The 19,352-nt window shown below is 39.4% G+C and overlaps 1 protein-coding gene across 1 annotated transcript in view; it reads left to right on the forward strand.

The window, feature by feature from the left end:
* Positions 1 to 649: 649 nt before the first annotated feature.
* krtcap2 (keratinocyte associated protein 2) overlaps positions 650 to 19,352 on the forward strand; it is a 197,977-nt gene continuing 179,274 nt past the window's right edge. Inside the window, exon 1 of the mRNA XM_072591747.1 lies at positions 650 to 704. Coding sequence (XP_072447848.1) covers positions 701 to 704 — 4 coding nt within the window. The 5' untranslated portion in view covers positions 650 to 700. The remainder of the gene's footprint in view (positions 705 to 19,352) is intronic.

The raw sequence follows: 19,352 nt of genomic DNA on the forward strand, positions 1-19,352 counted from the left end.
ATGGAATAAATGAGAACAATATTTTTGATGAATTGTGGAAGAAATTAAAATAATGAATTATGTTATTATTATGTTGGCATGGCAATGTTGTCATTGATATATCCATGATGGTTGGGGATTTGCCTGAGGGGCAGGAGTGCAGTGTAATTTGTCAAATAGAAAGGCTCAAACCTGCTTCCGAATAGGTGATGGATTCAAAACATGTGAACAACTAAAGTCACTGTCAGGAGAAATAAATATATATTTTAAAATGTCTTTGTTGTAAATTGTATCATTTTGAAGGCTTCGCTGAGAAAGCAAAAATATATCTCTTGGGAATAAATTTTCAGTACAAAGTCACATTGTTGTCAGGTTCTCATCTATTAAAATTGAATTAACAATAAATATGGTGCAGATTATTGAGGTGACTTTTGAATAAAATGGATGAAATTGAACTCTTTTAGTGAATTGTGTGATAAAAATGTGAATAGATGCCATGAATGTGATGTTCCTGCTGCAGAACCTTATGCAGAAACATACCTGTTCTTTTGCTTTTGAGATGACCTTCACAATCGGCATTTGTGATCCTACATTCAGTGGGAAAATGACACCTGAACAGTTATTTTTAGAAAAACAGAAACTAGTTGATCCATTTTGTGACTGTTTGAATTTGAACATTATTTGTCTCAGGTCATTCTCCACCAAAGGTCTGCTTTTCACAATGAGTAAGTATCTGTTCTTTAGTTTTTCTTCTGTTAAATCCCTTTCAGATAGCAAACGGTGATTTTAAGATTACAGTGATTTAACCTGAGTTGCACTTTGAAAGTAAATAAGAACATTTCACTGGAAGCAGTAGAATGCATTTAAATACAATTTTTATTGGGAGTATAAAGTTCATGGAAAGGGCTATTTTGTTTTTTGAAATGTTCACAGATGATTATGAAATAGAATTCTATATCTAATGAGTTTCACTTTTAGATTGCCTGATGATAACAACTGATAAATAATAATTTGATCAGCTAAACAAAATGTCAATGGTCTTGGATGTATATCAGATGTTCACAATTCAAGTCATATCTTTTCTATCTAGAAGCAATATACTTTGTACTGCTGTAACCCTGACAGTTTGAAATTAGCTGGAGAATTTTTGTCCCATGGCAGGCCATTAACTATTACAAATGACCAGTTCCATTATTCCAGAGTTTCCCAACACACTGGTCAAATCACTCCTATGAGTTGGAATCATGCTAAGTCATATTTTATTTGAATTGGGTTCCTGATATAATTTTAAAAGCAGACTGATATTATACACAACAATAACATTTTGATTTGTCAACCAACTTTACATCAAAAAAAAACTCCTCAAGGCACAAACATCATGGAAGTATAATAAAACAAAGTGTATTCATGTATTTATTGCAAACATAGTATCCTACTGGGGTGAAACTGTTCCATGTTCAGCTAAGGTCACCATTCCACAAAAAATATACAAGTTGGAAAGGGTACCTAGAAGACCAATAAAATTGACTTTAAGTGTAAATGGAATGAGCTATGAGCAATGATTAGACTTGAATTTTGCAGTCTGAAAAGAATCACTTGAAAATTAGCTTTCAACAAAATGCCCCAGCAGAATGGAGGCCTGGGTTACATGCCGGGGATGTGGGACAAGCTGATTTATTCTAATGGCAAGGCATGGACACAATATGCCAAAATGCATTGTTGTATGCTATAATGATTTTATGATCCTATTACCATTTCTCTTTGAGTACCAGCCCATCATCGAAATTGCTACTACCTAATGTTTTGAAATGTACAGTTGCTGAGAAGGCAATTTTGTTGTGAGGATATTAATCCTTGGATGGTTTACGGGGGTTGTGCCTGAAATATATAAACTATTAATCAATATTGGTAAAGTAAAGCCAGTTTCCTACTTCAGGTAAGCTGTAAAAATGGGATTAATGGCAAAGTGGAGATTATATAATGCAAATGTAAAAGTTATATCAGAAACACCTTCTTTGCTCAAAGAATCAAGTAAAGGAGAGTTTTTTTTAAAGTTGCGAGACCAAGAACATATTGCAAGAACTTTCAAAAAATGTCTTGATTTGAAAACAATGAAGATATGAGTGAAAGAAAAACTGCTTATCAACATACTTATAATTCAATATAAATAAGCAAAGATTGTGTCCAGGAGCACTGACAGCATCATTTACAGGCATGGAAATGAATAAGATACTCATTGCTGAATTTAAAGTCAAGACGATCTTCAAGTTATAGAAGTTAAAGAATAATACTGATGAAAAGTGGAAATTGTAAGTTGAGTGTGTGATCTGAAGTAAGAAAAGAAGATAAGAGGAGTGATTGGCAAAAACAGAAGTGGATAGTTTTGATGAGGAGGTAAATATAAACAAGAATTTGCAGATACTGGTGATCTGAAATACAAAGAGAAAGTTCTCGAGAAATTCATCAAATTTGGCAGCATCTGTGGAAAGAGAAACAGAGATAATAATTTAACTCTTATGACTCTTCTCCAGAACACATGATAATTACGATTATCAGTTCATTGACATGAAGATAACACATAGCAGGGCACTAGATCAGCATTCTATGGATCCTTTGAATAGGAAAGGAGCTAGTGGATGAAGAAACCATAGCACGGACAAAACAAACTAAGAAGATATCAGATAGTTACAGAACTTTGATGGGAGCTTGAAAGCAGAAATTCAATTAAAAAATACTATCAAAGGAGATGAAGATTCTTGAGGCACATTGGATTTTAACAAAATGGTCGAGAGCAGAGTTCCAGTAATTTGTAACACAGCTCTAATGGAAAATGAATCAGGGAAACAGACATTTCAAGCATTAACAACTGCTTTTTAAAAATTCACTTGTGAACTGTGGGCATTGCTGGCTGGCCAGCATTTATTGCCTGTGACTATTTGTCATGAGAGGGTGATGGTGAGCTTTCTTCTTGAAGCACCATAGGTACACCCACAATGAAATTAGAGAGGGAACTTACACAGCGTGAATGTTACCTACCACTTGTCAGTCCAAGCCAGGATATACTCCAGATCTTGCTGCATTTAAACATGGACTCCTTCACTGTCCAAGGAGTCGTCTAATCAGAAGATGAGGTTAAATTCTTTGTGTTTTCATTATGATTCATTAGAACACCAGAAGAGGCTAAGGGCTGAAATGTTGGAATGGTAGTGAGGTCATGAATTAAAATGGAAAGCAACTTTGAGCTCAGTGTCATGTTATGGGCTGAGTGGCTGTGTTCTTTAAAACAGACACAATCTGCCTTTGAACTCTGCAAAAAGGAAAGCACTTGCTGACCAGCAAATGTAACATATTGAATTGAAATAATGTAAGCAAATTGATACTTCATTGGGAAGTAATATTTGGAGCATCAGGTAATGGGAAGAGAGGAGATAAAAAGGTGCCTATTGTGCCTCTTGTGATTGAATGGGAAGGGTCCAAGGGAAGGGGAGTAGTGTTGAAATGGTGACATGGTAAAGAAGATGTCTTCAGTGAAGATCCAACTACCCTGACAAATAATCAAATTCAATATTAACTATGAAGAATGAACAAATTAAAAAGCAGTGATACTAAAATAAAAAAAAATAGTATTTTAATGCATGGCTGTAATTGTACCCTGTTTAGAAAATATTGTTATTGATATTTTAAATAGGCTGATATCTTAAACATCCATTGAAATATTAGACAGGAGAAAGTTGTACAAACATATTAAGTATCAACAGTAATTTGCAACATAAAGTTGCTTTGTATAGGAGAGATTCTGAAAGAGCTTGTAAAATCTTTTTCTCGGAAATAAAGGCTGAGATTGCCCCTTTTCACATCACAAAGTTATCATTCCTAGAAGTGCTGTTTGCTGAACTATACTTTCAAGATAAATTGTCCTTGGCCTGTCTTCCCTCTAGGTGCGCTGCTAATGGTCTATTGCCTATATACTAAACTGTCACTAATGACATGGTCAGTTACAGTTGGACACACGACCCTTTTCTAGTTTTCCGCAACCTCGTCTGTCTAAGTGAGAGTGAAACTGAAGAATCAATCATTGCTTTACAGTTGCCGTGAATGAAGACACCATGGTCCAATAGTTTGACTAAGAAGGATTGCTGATGATTTTTGGAAGTAATATATATCGTCTTGGCTTCCCTCTGTGCACTCCCCCATGATTTTTCTGTTCATTATAGTGATTGAGGACAAACTGTGAACACACAGCATAGCAGCCTGACCCTGTGTGGCTAGTGCAAAATAAACAGCGACACTAATCCTTTCAAGATATCATTCCCATCCTCAGCTTCCCTTGCCTCACGAAAGTCCTCAGTATATTGTTTAATCACAAATTCTTGTCCATCTTTCCTGCAACTTTGATATTTGACTCTCTCCAATCAAAGTTAGAATTCTTCCATAGCACTGAAGTGACCCTTCATGTCCTGGTACAGTGGCTCAGTGGTTAACAGTGCTGCCGCACAGCACTAGGGACCCAGGTTCGATTCCAGTCTCGGGTGACTGTCTGGAGTTTGCACATTCTCCCCGTGTCTGCATGGGTTTCCTCCAGGTAGTCTAGTTTCCTCCCACAATCCAAAGATGTGTAGATTTGGTGAATTGGTTAGCTAAATTGCCCATGGCTTTCAGACATGTGTAGGTTAGGTGTATTAGTCAGGGGTAAAAATAGGGGAATAAGACCATAAGACATAGGAGCAGAAGTAAGGCCATTCAGCCCATCGGGTCCACTCCGGCATTCAATCTTGATGGGCATTTTAACTCCACTTACCCGCATTGTCCCCGTAGCCCTTAATTCCTTGTGACATCAAGAATTTATCAATTTCTGCCTTGAAGACATTTAGCGTCCCGGCCTCCACTGCACTCTGTGGCAATGAATTCCACAGGCCCACCACTCTCTGGCTGAAGAAATGTCTCTGCATTTCTGTTCTGAATTTACCCCCTCTAACTCTAAGGCTGTTTCCATGGGTCCTAGTCTCCTCGCCTAACGGAAACAATTTCCTAACGTCCACCCTCTCCAAGCCATGTATTATCTTGTAAGTTTCTATTAGATCTCCCCTTAATCTTCTAAACTCCAATGAATACAATCCCAGGATCCTCAGCCGTTCCTCATATGTTAGACCTACCATTCCAGGGATCATCCGTGTGAATCTCCGCTGGACACGCTCCAGTGCCAGTATGTCCTTCCTGAGGTGTGGGTACCAAAACTGGACACAATACTCCAAATGGGGCCTAACCAGAGCTTTATAAAGTCTCAGTAGCATAACAGTGCTTTTATATTCCAACCCTCTCGAGATAATTGACAACACTGCATTCGCTTTCTTAATCACGGACTCAACCTGCATGTCTACCTTTAGAGAATCCTCAACTAGCACTCTCAGATCCCTCTGTACTTTGGCTTTACGAATTTTCTCACCGTTTAGAAAGTAGTCCATGCTTGTATTCTTTTTTCCAAAGTGCAAGACCTCGCATTTGCTCACATTGAATTCCATCAGCCGTTTCCTGGACCACTCTTCCAAACTGTCTAGATCCTTCTGCAGCCTCCCCACTTCCTCAGTACTACCTGCCTGTCCACCTATCTTTGTATCATCGGCAAACTTCACTAGAATGCCCCCAGTCCCTTCATCCAGATCATTAATATATAATGTGAACAGCTGCGGCCCCAACACTGAACCCTGCGGGACACCGCTTGTCACCGGCTGCCATTCCGAAAAAGAAACTTTTATCCCAACTCTCTGCCTTCTGTCAGACAGCCAATCCTCAATCCATACCAGTAGCTCACCTCGAACACCATGGGCCCTCATCTTGCTCAGCAGCCTCCCGTGTGACATCTTATCAAAGGCCTTTTGGAAGTCTAGGTAGATAACATCCACTGGGTTTCCCTGGTCTAACCTACTTGTCACCTCTTCAAAGAACTCCAACAGGTTTGTCAGGCACGACCTCCCCTTACTAAATCCATGTTGACTTGTTCTAATCTGACCCTGCTTTTCCAAGAATTTAGAAACCTCATCCTTAATGATGGATTCTAGAATTTTACCAACAACCGAGGTTAGGCTAATTGGCCTATAATTTTCCATCTTTTGCCTTGATCCTTACTTGAACAAGGGGGTTACAACAGCTATCTTCCAATCATCCGAGAGTTTCCCTGACTCCAGTGACTTTTGAAGATCACAACCAACGCCTCCGCTATTTCCTCAGCCACTTCCCTCAGAACTCTAGGATGTAGCCCATCAGGACCAGGAGATTTATCAATTTTAAGACCTTTTAGCTTTTCTAGCACTATCTCTTTTGTAATGGCAACCATACTCAACTCAGCCCCCTGACTCCCTTTAATTGTTGGGATATTACTCATGTCTTCCACTGTGAAGACTGATGTAAAGTACTTATTAAGTTCTCCTGCTATTTCCTTATCTCCCATCACTAGGCTTCCAGCATCAGTTTGAAGTGGCCCAATGTCTACTCTTGTCTGTCATTTGTTTCTTATGTATTGAAATAAACTTTTACTATCATTTCTAATATTACTGGCTAGACTACCTTCATATTTGATCCTCTCCTTCCTTATTTCTCTCTTTGTTATCTTCTGTTTGTTTTTGTAGCCTTCCCAATCTTCTGATTTCCCAGTGCTCTTGGCCACTTTGTAGGATCTCTCTTTTTCTTTGATAGATTTCCTGACTTCCTTTGTCAGCCATGGCTGTCTAATCCCTCCCCAGATAATCTTTCTCTTCTTGGGGATGAACCTCTGTACAGTGTCCTCAATTTTACCCACAAACTCCTGCCATTTTTGCTCTACTGTCTTCCCTGCTAGGCTCTGCTTCCAGTCTATTTTCGTCAGTTCCTCTCTCATGCCCTCATAATTACCTTTATTTAACTGTAACACCATTACATCCGATTTTGCCTTCTCTCTTTCAAACTGCAGACTGAACTCAACCATATTATGATTGCTGCTTCCTAAGTGTTCCCTTACTTTAAGATTTTTTATAAAGTCTGGTTCATTACATAGCACTAGGTCCAGAATAGCCTGCTCCCTTGTGGGCTCCATGACAAGGTATGGATGGGTTACTCATTGCAGGGTTGGTGTGGACTTGTTGGGCTGAAGGGCCTGTTTCGACACTGTAGGGATTCTATAAAACATTGTGGTTGAATGTTGCCCATTTTGAATTAGTGTTTGTTTGAGTGAGATTCCACGATACCTGGTCTGCCATGGCTTAGGGCAACTTTTCTCATGCAATCTTCTGCTTTTCACCTCATTAATGGTGTATTGGAGATCTTCTTGTTATACGTTTCACATGGCAAAATAGACAGAAGTGTTCACCGCTGCTGGGACATCCCAACGTCCATGCAGTAACACTGTATTTAAAGCCCCAGCTGCACACCACTTCAATGCTGCAATCCAGAAACTGCACTTCACATTGCTACTACATTGCTATAGCAGAGGACAGGGACTTGGGTAGTGTTGTAGAACAGAGGGACCTAAGTGTTCAAGTACACAATTCTTTAAAGTTAGAATCACATATAGACAGTGGATAAAAAAGTGTTTAGCATACTTGCCTTCATTGTTCAGACCTTTGTGTATAGGAATTGAAAAGCCAAGTTGAGATTGTACAGGATATTGGTGAGGCCTCATCTGGAATATATGTACAGTTCAGTTTGCCCAGCTGTAGGAAGGATTTATTAAGCTGAAGAGAGTACAGGAGAGATTTATCGGGATGTTGCCATGTATGGAAGGTCATATGATAAAGAAAGGATGTATAGGCTGTGACTTTTGTCACTGGAGAGTAGGAGATTGAGAGATAACCTTAAGTTTATGAAGTTTAGTATATAAAATCATGTCGGTTATAGTTAGGATTAATGGTTGTTACATTTTCCCTAGGATAGGAGATTTTAAGACTACGGGGCATATTTTTAAGGTGAATGGAGAGGGATGTAAAAAAAAATGAGGGGCAACCTTTTTACGCAGAGGGTGGTTCATGAGGAATTTTCTGAGAAAGTGATGGATTGCAGGTACAATTATAATGTTTAAAATGCACTTGAATAAATGCATGACTAGGAAAGGCTTGGAGGTTTATGACCCAGGAGCAGGCAGGTGGGACCAGTTTAGTTTGGGATTATGTTCAGCATGGACTGGATTGACCAAAGGATCTGTTTCCATGTATGTCTGTATGGCATGAAGCAGAAAGGGAAGCTGGCACCCCTTGTTTGCCTCCAGGATCTGAAGATGCTGCTGGAATAGGGAGTGAGTAAAGGAGGGCAATACCTTGACCGGCTGACCAACAAAGGAAGCCACGTCATCAGAGCCAGTCAGCCTACATCAAGATCGCAGCCTGGTTCAGAAAAGATCAACAAGGATGTTGCCAGGCTTGGAGGGTTTGAGCTGGAGGGAGAGGCTGAATAGGCTGTGCCTATTTTCCCTGGAGTTTTCAAGGCTGAGGGGTAACCTTAGATAAGTTTATAAAATCATGAGGGGTATGGATAGGGTGAATAATTGAAGTCTTTTCCCCAGGCTATGGAAGTCCAAAACTAGAGGGCATAGTTTTAAGGTGAGAAGGGTAAGATTTAAAAGGGACCAAAGGGGCAGCCGTTTCATGCAGAGTGTGGTGTGTGTATTGAATGAACAGACAGAGAATGTTGTACAATTACAACATTTAAAAGGCGTCTGGATGAGTGTATGAATAGTACCAGGTTTAGAGGAATATGCTGCCAAATGATGCCAAATGGGACTGGATAAATTTAGGGTATCTGGTCAGCACCGACAAGTTGGACCAAAGGGTCTGTTTCTGTGCTGTACATCCCTATGACTCTATGACATCCTCCCTTCATTTCTTTCACTAGGAGTTAGCTTGTACTCCAAGTGACCATCCTTACCCCTCTCCCTCTAGGCTTTACTGATCCCAACCACAATTATGATCACCCAGGATTATATCCAAGTATTGCCAGCAACTACCCGATGGTTTCCTTAGCTGGCTGCCATCCAGTTCATTGACTGATTTCTGGACAGGAACCATGGAGGTAATCATAATAAGGTCCGAGGCATTAGCCTGCAGCCTATGATCTTGCTGCAGTTCCCTGCACTGCCACTCCTTTTCACACCTTTCCTGTCACTCTATAAGTTTCATGGTTCATATGTTTCAAAACTGTACATTCCTGTCATTTACAGGTATTCAACTGATGGAAAATGTCAAAACTCTTAAAATATATTTTTTAATGATTTATTTTCAAATTTCTGGCTTGTATTTGTTCAGGCCATATAAAAATTTGATTCACAAGAACATAATACCATCTTTTCAGGTACATTCCTTACTTAATTATGAATAAGTATTCTAACATATCATAATACAAAGTTCCTTCATGGACCAGTTTATTTGCTTCCTTTAACCTATTTAAAGATTATCTGTTTTGCCAATTTGATTCACTCGAAGTGATAAGAAACAGCTGAACGCACTCAATCCTGCAGAGGCTCTGGGCACAGACAACATTTTGGCAATACAACCAAAGCTCTTATGATCCAGAATTAACTATGCCCCTTGTCAAGCTGTTCCAGTACAGCTGCAACACTGGCTCTATCTAGCAATGTTGAAAATTGCCCAAGTGTGTCCTGTCCTCAAAAAGCAGGACAAATCCAGCTTAATCATTTACTATCTTGTCAGTCTACTCGGAATCATCAGCAAAGTGACAGAAGTGGTCATTGACTGTATTATCAAGCAGCACTTTCTCAGTTATAACTTGCTCAGACAACAACTGCCAGTCAGGTTCTGACCTCTTTATAGTCTTGGTTGAAATGTGGACAAAAGAGATGAATTCCAGAGGCGAAGTAATTAAGAGTGCTAACAAAACTGGAATCCATGGGAATTAGGGGTAAATTCTCCATTGGATAGAGTCACACCTAGGAAAGGAAGTGGTTGTGGTTGTTAGAGATCGGTCATCTGAGTCCAGGATATCTCTACAGGAGTTTCTGAAGGTAGTGTTCTGTGTCAGATCATCTTCAGCTGCTTCACCAATGACCTTCTTTCTATCATCAGGTCAGAAATGGGGACATTTGCTGACGTGCACAATGTTCAGCACCGTTGTGACTTCCTGAACACAAAAGTATTTTATGTTCATATGCAGCAAAGACATGCAAGCTAGGATCTTAAATAACAACTAACATTTGTGTCACTCAAGTTTCAGGCAATGACCATCCCAAACAAAAGAAAATCTAACCATCACCCCTTGATATTTAATGACCTTCGATGAATATCATGCTGTCAACATCCTGGGGCTTATGATTGACCAGAACTGGGCCAGCTATGCAAATGTTGTGATTGCAAGAACAAGCCAAAGGCTGTGAATTCTATTTTGAGTAACTCACCACCTGACTCCACAATGCTTGTCAACTATGCATAAATTGTGAGGAAAATGTCCCCTTGCCTGGATGAGTGCAGCTCCAATAATGCGCAAGAAACCTAACACCATCCAGGTGAAAGCAACCATCTTTATTGACACCTTATCCCAGTTCTCACTCTCTTCACCAATGACGTACAGTGGCAGCAGTGTGTGTATGATACACAAGATGCACTACGGCCACTCACCAAGCCTCAACCAACAGCACTTTCCAAACCTCTGACCTTCACTACCTAGAAGGACAAGGGCAGCTGTTGCATGGAAGTTGGATTCAGTTAAACTTGGTACTTCTGATTCTGACATGACAATGTAACAATTGTCCAAAATCAATTCTGTTCGAGAAAATCTAAGTATTAAACCCATAGATTAAGGAAGAGGAAACAGAGAATGTTTCTTACATGGTGGTCAGTGAACTAAATTATAGCTAGTACACAACTTTAATACAGCTGTCCATTTGGTACTTATTTGAAAGTCAAGACAAAACTTCAAACATTTATAATGCCTCCCCATAAAAGTCATTTTTGATTAAATAGAGAGTATTTAATGGGGAAACATGATGAAACATTTGCAATCTATCATGGCTGATGGATCCAAATAATTCATGGGTAGTAATAGTTTTCCACCAAAAAATAACTTAATTTATGTTTATTGAGATTTATGAACAGTTTCTATTTATTGGTCTCTGCTTTTTAGCAGCTTTATGCTTGATATTGACATCGGCATATTGGAAAAATGGAGCAGAGAGGTATTATACCCTTCTCCATACCTTATGAAAATCATTATAGTAATGAATTCTGCATGTGAACAAACTTTGCCAAATCTTTTTACATCTTCCCAATTTTTATTTCCTTTGAAACCAATGGAACACTGTTTCCCATGTTATTTTAGTAGATAACCAATAAACAATAATGAGGGAAGTACTTTTTTCAACTTGCCATTTGTTTATTTGGTTACCACAGAGCGTGTTAGGTTAACGTAGCCCTCAGGTCAATAATGTACCACAGACCCATAATCCGGGACCTTTTCTTCTCCACCCCTCACTGCCTCCTCCGCTGCCGCCTGCCCCCCACAACACCTACTGCTTTCTTTTCTTCAGATAATTTCTTTTTCACATCCAATTACAACTTGAATTGCCACTCATTTTTGTTTCAGCACTTTAATGATGGCTTTCCTTATGCTACTTTTTCAAGACAACAGTTATGTTACAAATGTGCTCTTACACTGTGTACATCAGAATTACATTAACTACACCACTAGAGGGCATCCAGCTACAATAAATCAGGTCTTGCTGCTTTTAAGGGGGTGCTGGGGAATTATTCATTGTTGAAGTTCGAGATACAATTCTAAAACAGCAGCAGTAAACAATTTTACAGTCTGTTCAAAGGTTTTATCTTTTTTATTCTCAATAAAACACAAATTGAACTCCACAACATTCTAAAGTAATCCTTTGATTATTTTAATTAACATGATTTGACATATCATTGCATTTACTCACTTGATCTTGACAGTGATATGGAATTTCATTAGCTATTTGTATATATACTCTGAATCTGTGAAGTCATCCCAGAAATTTGTCAGGCACCATCAGACACTGTTAAAAAAGAAGCAAAAGGGGAATGTCTGACTCTTTATCCTGAGAATTCTTTGATTTTTACTCTGTGCACACTGTCCTCTAGTGGAAACAAGCAGAGCTTAGTAATTTTGTGCAGGACTGGTCGTAATTTTGTTTTTCAATTGTAAGTCAACTACAATGTCAAGTTAGTGTAATGGGATGTGGATAAACTGACCATTTTCACATGGACGATAGCATGAATGAATCGATTAAATTGTGTATGTAAAACAAACTGCACCATAGCATCCTTCATTTGATATTTGATCCCAGCTTACGGTAATCTAATTGCCTGAGAAATGAAACTGTATCCAAATAGAATTATTCTCATATTAAAAGCATGCATGTTTTAAATTTGTTCCCTTAGAGTATATTTCTATAAGAATTCCAAATAAAACAATAAATAGGTGATGTAACCAAATTTTTCAGATTCGGCTTAACGATAAATACATTAAAAAAACAATTTTGTTGGTGGCCTCACCATTAACAGACATTACTAAGCATGGAACCACCAACTTATCATTTCAGTACTAACATTGTGCAGAAAACCAAAAGTGATTGTGGTTGGGTGGTTCAGCAAATTCAGTTCATTTTGTGCCAGAGTTTATGTTTTAATTAATTTACTTTTAACTCTTTTGGTTTCATCCTGACCCAGCCCAGAAATGCCATCACATCTCACCTATTCTCCCTTGAGATAAGGAGACAAGAGAAGCAAACCAATGCTAGCTGCTGTGTTGTGGTTCAATGTGCTGCTATGATGACAGTATAGATGTAGCGTCATTAACTTAGCACTGGGTTCTGTGTTTCTATCTCCTACAGCAAAAGCACACAATGCTATAGGATCAACTCCGTGCCCTGTTTCTTGAAGGCAGCCCTCTTGGGGATGTCTCCTCTGGAGGTCAGCCTTAGGTATGGACTCTATAAAATATTGTGTTAATCAACCCCATGTATCACTCTGTTAATGTAGTGGTCAAAGTTTTAATTATGAGTATGGAAGCAATTTTTAAAATGATATTGATATGTTTATCCTTAACCTGTGTGCAGTATGAATAGTTATATAACTTATGAGCATAAGAGGTATAGTTAGTAAGTTTGCAGATGACACCAAAATTGGAGGTATAGTGGACAATGAAGAAGGTTACTTCAGATTACAATGGGATCTTGATCAAATGGGCCAATGGGCTGAGGAGTGGAAAATGGAATTTAATTTAGGTAAATGCGAGGTGCTGTATTTTGGGAAAGCAAACCTTAGCAGGGCTTATACACTTGATGGTAAGGTCCTAGGGAGTGTTGCTGAACAAAGAGACCTTGGAGTGCAAGTTCATAGCTCCTTGAAAGTGGAGTTGCAGGTAGAATAGGATAGTGAAGAAGGCATTTGGTATACTTTCCTTTATTGGTCAGAGTATTGAGTACAGGAGTTAGGAGGTCATGTTGTGGCTGTACAGGACATTGGTTTAGGCCACTGTTGGAATATTGTGTGCAATTCTGGTCTCCTTCCTATCGGAAAGATGTTATGAAACTTGACAGGGTTCAGAAAAGATTTCCAAGGATGTTGCCAGGGTTGGAGGATCTGAACTATAGGGAGAGGTTGAGTAGGTTAGGGCTGTTTTCCCTGGAGTGTCAAAGGCTGAGGGGTGACCTTGTAGAGTTTTATAAAATCATGAAGGGCATGGATGGGGTAAATAGACAAAGTCTTTTCCCTGAGGTGGGGAGTCCAGAACTAGAGGGTATAGGTTTAGGGTGAGAGGGGAAAGATATAAAAGAGACCTAAGGGACTACGTTTTCATGCAGAGATTGATGCGTGTGTGGAATGGGCTGCCAGAGAAAGTGGTGGAGGCTGGTAATATTGCAACATTTAGAAGGCATCTAGATGGGTATATGAATAGGAAGGGTTTGGAGGGATATAGGCCAGGTGCTGGCAGGCGGGACTAGACTGGGTTGGGATATCTGGTTGGCATGGACGGGTTGGACCAAAGGGTCTGTTTCCATGCTGTACATCTCTATGACTCTGTGACTCTTAGCTATAGACTATGGAGCATACTTAGATTAGAAGGTTTGTTGCCCTGTCTGGCCTGGTCAGGGTATTGAATGATTGGTGACACTGGTTTGCTGCCAGGATCAGCGTCACCTCCCTCTGCACAGTGCAAAGGCCAACTCCTCCAGGTACTCACGAGCCACCTGCATCTCCTCTGCTCTGTTTCATCCAGGAGGCTTTACTGATTGAAATTTTACATAATTTTCCACCTTGATCTCAGTTCTTTCCTTGTTTGCCTCGGGCAGATGGTAAATGTTCTTGTAAACTGTGGCAAAACATTTAGAAATGGTAGGGTTGAGGTACTTGGGAGTGAAATTAGTAAGCTCAGTATTTGGCTACTTATCTATTTTTTCTTCACAACGCTATTTCAGCCATCAGCTAGAATTCTAATTCTAAAGGCTGCACTCTACTTCCAAGAAACCCCGTGCATTTTCACTTTAATCACCAGAGTGGGACACCAACAGCCCCTTCAAATGATTTTCAAGTGAACTGACCCATTACATTTCTTGTGTAAATAGATCCTTGGGTATTGCCCATCTTACACTGGTGCTCACAAAGTGGAAAAGTGGAATACAGAAATCTATCTTTATTCTGTACTAATACACAAATCTAGCTAGCTGCCTGTCTTAGGATTTAGTTCTTTCTCCTCTTTATTGTCTGATTTGAGGGAGGAGACTGCAGATGAATACTCCTGCAATAGTTTGACTTGCTTTTAGTCAGTTAAAGGCAGAGACAATGTTGAGTAGAATTCTGAGAGCTTTGTTTGCAGAGTACTTGCACAGACTGAGCACTTTAATCTGCTACTCAGTTGAACACCTCCATTCATCATAGTTAATAACTTTGGAAAGTTTCAGAAATTCACATCCAGATTGGCAAAAGTGGTCCAGGTCATCAGAGAAAAATAATATTGAATTAAAGGCCAGCTTTAATATTCTATTACTACTCTGCTTACATGTGGCTCTGCAAATGATTTACTTCTGAATGTTTTAATGTGTATATGTTCATTATGTTCCAAGCCTCAATTCAGTATTATTTCTTTCAATTAAGATGGCAACTGAAAAGTTTTACAGAACTTGTTTATTTAGTCGTTTGATTAGTTTTCCTTTCTCCTTGCTGTATGACAGCTCTTTACTGAGCTCCTGACTCTTTAGTGCAGTCTAGTAGGGATTTGTTTTTACCTACGTCAGCACAGATGGAAACTGCAAGGGTGGGGTGGGGAGAAATGCTGATGAAACTGAATAGATATGTGCTCAGAGCTCCTCTGTTTCTCAACAGTGGACCCTGAGGGTTCTGCAGGCAGATGGAACACCAGCCAAAATCAGTTTGGGGATCTCATGAATTTATGTAAACCACGATCCTACTCTGTCATGAGCTGCATTTTAATTTGGGTCATCAGATAATCAAAGGTCAGCGGCTGTATGGAAAAATGGGAGGTCTCACAATGACAATAAGAAAGTTTCCAATATGGAGGTAGCAAGGTTTCTAGCAAGAAAATTGTTGTCTCCTTTGTTCTAGCTTCCAACCCATTTTCCTCCTGCTGAAACCCACTTATCTGGAAGCTGAATTATGGGAATTCCGATGCTCGCTCTGTTTGGAAGTGAACTCATAGCGTTTAAATAGAGCTGAGTGGTGAAAAATTTACCAATGGTCTCAGATTTTTCTTGTGGCCATGTGATCAATTGGTCATAAATTGTTCAGCTGATAATTTTCATACCCTTTTGATTTCAGTCATTACGGATTCCCCAGATGTCTGTTGTGATAATGGCAGCTGAGTTTATTTGCATGAATGCCACCTACTTTGTGGGAAATGGTGGTAATAGCACTGAGCTAGTATCTCAGAGCTCCTGTCTGATGTGTTGGGAACAGGAGGGATTAATTGCTGTGTTGGGGATAGGGGGTGGTAGGGGTTTGGGTTTGCCGTTGAGGGGTGTTGACAGCATGGGGAGATATGTCCCTTTCATGGGATCTTTTTGTTCTACTACCAGGTCCCTCGGTTGGGCACAGACTGTCTGGTTATGATGGGTATCCTTCCCCTACTCTAGTAGCTTGATTTGCTGATCAGTCTTCCTGGATAGTGACTGCTCCACACCACTGGTAGAGTATCAAAGATAAAAAAAAATTCCCAAGGTTCTTCTATTCATTATATAATTCGCTCTAGAATTAGACTTGCCTAAATGCATCACTTCACATTTGTCTGGATTGAAAGCCATCTGCCACTTTTCCACCCAACTCTACAGTCTATCTACATCCTCCTGTATACTCTGATAGTCCTTTATGCTTTCTGCTACTCCACCAATCTTTGTGTCATCTGTAAACTTGCTGATCATACCAACAGTGCCCTCTTCTAGATCATTTATATATACTATAAATAACAGTGGCCCCAATACTGACTCCTGTGGAACACCACTGGTCACCTTTCTCCATTTTGAGAAACACCCTTCAACTACTACTCTCTGTCTCCTGTTGCTCAACCAGTTCTTTATCCATCTAGCTAGAACACCCTGCACACCATGTGACTTCACTTTCTCCATTAGTCTACAATGGGGAATCTTATCAAACACCTTACTAAAGTCCATGTATATGACATCAACAGCCCTTCCTTCATCGAACAACTTGGATTAATATTAGAAAGAAGGATCGGTAGCAGTAAATCTCCCCAAAGCATCTCCGATGATTCAAGTTGACAAGTCACTGCATATGCCATGCTCACAGTGGTGTAGATTTTGTAAAATATACAATGAATAGGTAGCCATTCTGGTCAATATCAGGAGCCTTATCCTGAGGAACTCGATACAGTACCACTAAAAGTTTCATGATCTGATATTAGGAGCCAAGAGCCAGTATGTACCTGATATGCTATCTCGCTGTCCTGCCATCCCTGGTTGAATATCAGTGATAGAGTTATAAGGTCCTTAAATAGGCATTAATTGTTGTTCTAAATTCTTAATTGGTTGGTTCTCCCAACAGGAAGAACTCTTGCCTATTGTCCATCCAACAGGTGAGATTCCTGTGGTCTGGATTAAATTGCACTTGCTACATCTAGTGGTTCCCAGCAGTCACATTTTTAGACACAAATGCAGAGACCTGACACCGGACTTTTCATATCTCACAGTGTTGTGGAATAATGCACAGTTCGTTGGGTATTCAGACTGGTGTGGTAGTGAGTGATATGGCATTTTGATTCCTCATGTTTTCATATAGATAACAATAAAGTTCTGAACTCTTTTTGAACAGCATAACAATACAACAGGAAATTTCAAGAGAATGAAAGCTGTTTGTGAGTTTTCCTACCCCAAATTAAATTCGGACAAAAATGAGAAAGTGGTGGGGATTCCACCCAGCATGCCCCTGTTCAATTAAATGTCCCCATGCCATCAATCTCACCTCAGGGGAAGGTATTAAATTCCACCTCACATTTGAGAAATGGGGAAGGAATGGAGACTACAGCTGACAACTAACCTGGGGGATTCTGCTATAATTCAAAAACTGTCCAAGATGCACTCCAAGGGTTTATAATGTGTTATGGACCAGGCCAGATCCCTTCAAAACATTTCAAGAAAGTAGCCCAGACCCTAACTTTGCTAGTTGTTTTAAGCAGGTGTAAAATGGGTATTCCAGGAGAGAATCAGCTGGTCAAACCATTTAGTTTTAAAGAAAACAGAATTTATTTGCAAGTTTACTGAATAAAGCACAAACAACAGAAAACAGAATACCGAATAACTTAACTTCTCTGAAAACCCAATAGATCAACCCAACTTAATGATGCTGTTCCAAATACCTGCAACAATCCCCATAAATACCCCTTGGCACAAAAGATAAAATCAAACACAGGTTCTTACAGGAGAGAAGTCAGAGAGAGAGAGAGAGATTACCAGCCTGGACCTGCTTCTGCTTCCAGCTGCTTTTCCATGCTACTGCTTAAGAAAAAAACCAAACCAGCAAAAAGCTGAACTGGGATAACTGGCCACTGTCCTTTCATTGTACAAGTGTTGTTTTTCTAAAACTTGAAAGCCTTCTGTCTGAGGCAGTCTCTGTTAGCTATTATCAACTCAGCCCTAAAACCCCTCACCTCCAGACTTCTCAGAATCTGTGTCATTTCCAACCTCTCTGGAAAAAAAAGCCAAGGACAGCGTAACCTTGTTTAAGGAACAGCTTTGTCACAAGTCTCAGCTCCTCAGTCAGGTTATAGAATTTCAGGTTATTCCCATTTTGAAGTTATAGTAGCCTGCAGTCTTTTAAAAGCTGTGACTCTAGCACATGAATAATAAAGATGCACATTGAAAACCTTTGGTATTATCTACCAGCGTGTTATTCTTAAAATAGATAATACTGTAAACAATAATCAGAACACACCACACATAGTACATACTGTACAAATAAGTTTTAGTATCAGCAATTGCATATTTATCAGAATTTAAAAATATTTCTACTTCATAATCTAAGATAGCGAGGTGTCCTTTAAACAAAACTTATTAAGACAACACTGGTTTGCCCATGTGCCGTTCACAGATGTCATGTATGTATTTCATGGATAAAATAATTACTTTGTAATTGTGGATACTTGCACAAGACTACCTTGGAAAGTTGATTTGGTACAATAACCAAAGTGTGAACTTTTGTATTGTCGGAATTGACATAATTTGGATGAAATGTTGACCTGAATCTCTAACTATCCTCTCAAGTAGACATAAAAGATCTTTTGGAATTCTTCAGTAGTTCTCCCTATGTGTTAATCAAAATGCATTCCTCTAAAGTGGGATATTTGCTAATTTATCTCATTGCTGTTTGAGAAGCCTTTCTGTTTATAACTTATTTGTTGATATTATAATGTTGACTATATGCCAAAGTAGTTGTTATTGTGAAGAAGTTTGCAAGGTACTAGCTCGATAAAAGTGGAAGCTAAATTTGTCTTGAGTGAAGCCCGAGAACAGAGAGTGTTTTACAGACAGAGTTGTCCACTCTGCCCAATTCCCTTTCCCACGGGAGAAATGAAAATGAGACCAATTGCAAAACAGGTATAAAGTTAAAAATGTTCCTGTGAGGCAGGAAAAATAGAAGCAGTCCTCTGAGCTATTCTGGGATTTAGCTGAGGGTCACTGATGATGTGGTGGGTGATTTGAAATTGGAATGCTGCTGATGGTTAGCACTTCTTGGCATATCATCCATATTATTGAAATAAAGCTGATATCCAACTTGGGCAAATATTTTCACATAATCAGCAATCCTAAAAATAGGCTACAGAAGGTTTTACCCCCAAGTGTCCTAAAATATGATTAAAAAGCTGTCTCTTGGAGGACAGGATATGAGAGAATGGACGTATTCAAG

This window comes from Chiloscyllium punctatum, chromosome 2, assembly GCF_047496795.1.
Source record: "Chiloscyllium punctatum isolate Juve2018m chromosome 2, sChiPun1.3, whole genome shotgun sequence".
Classification (NCBI taxonomy): domain Eukaryota; kingdom Metazoa; phylum Chordata; class Chondrichthyes; order Orectolobiformes; family Hemiscylliidae; genus Chiloscyllium; species Chiloscyllium punctatum.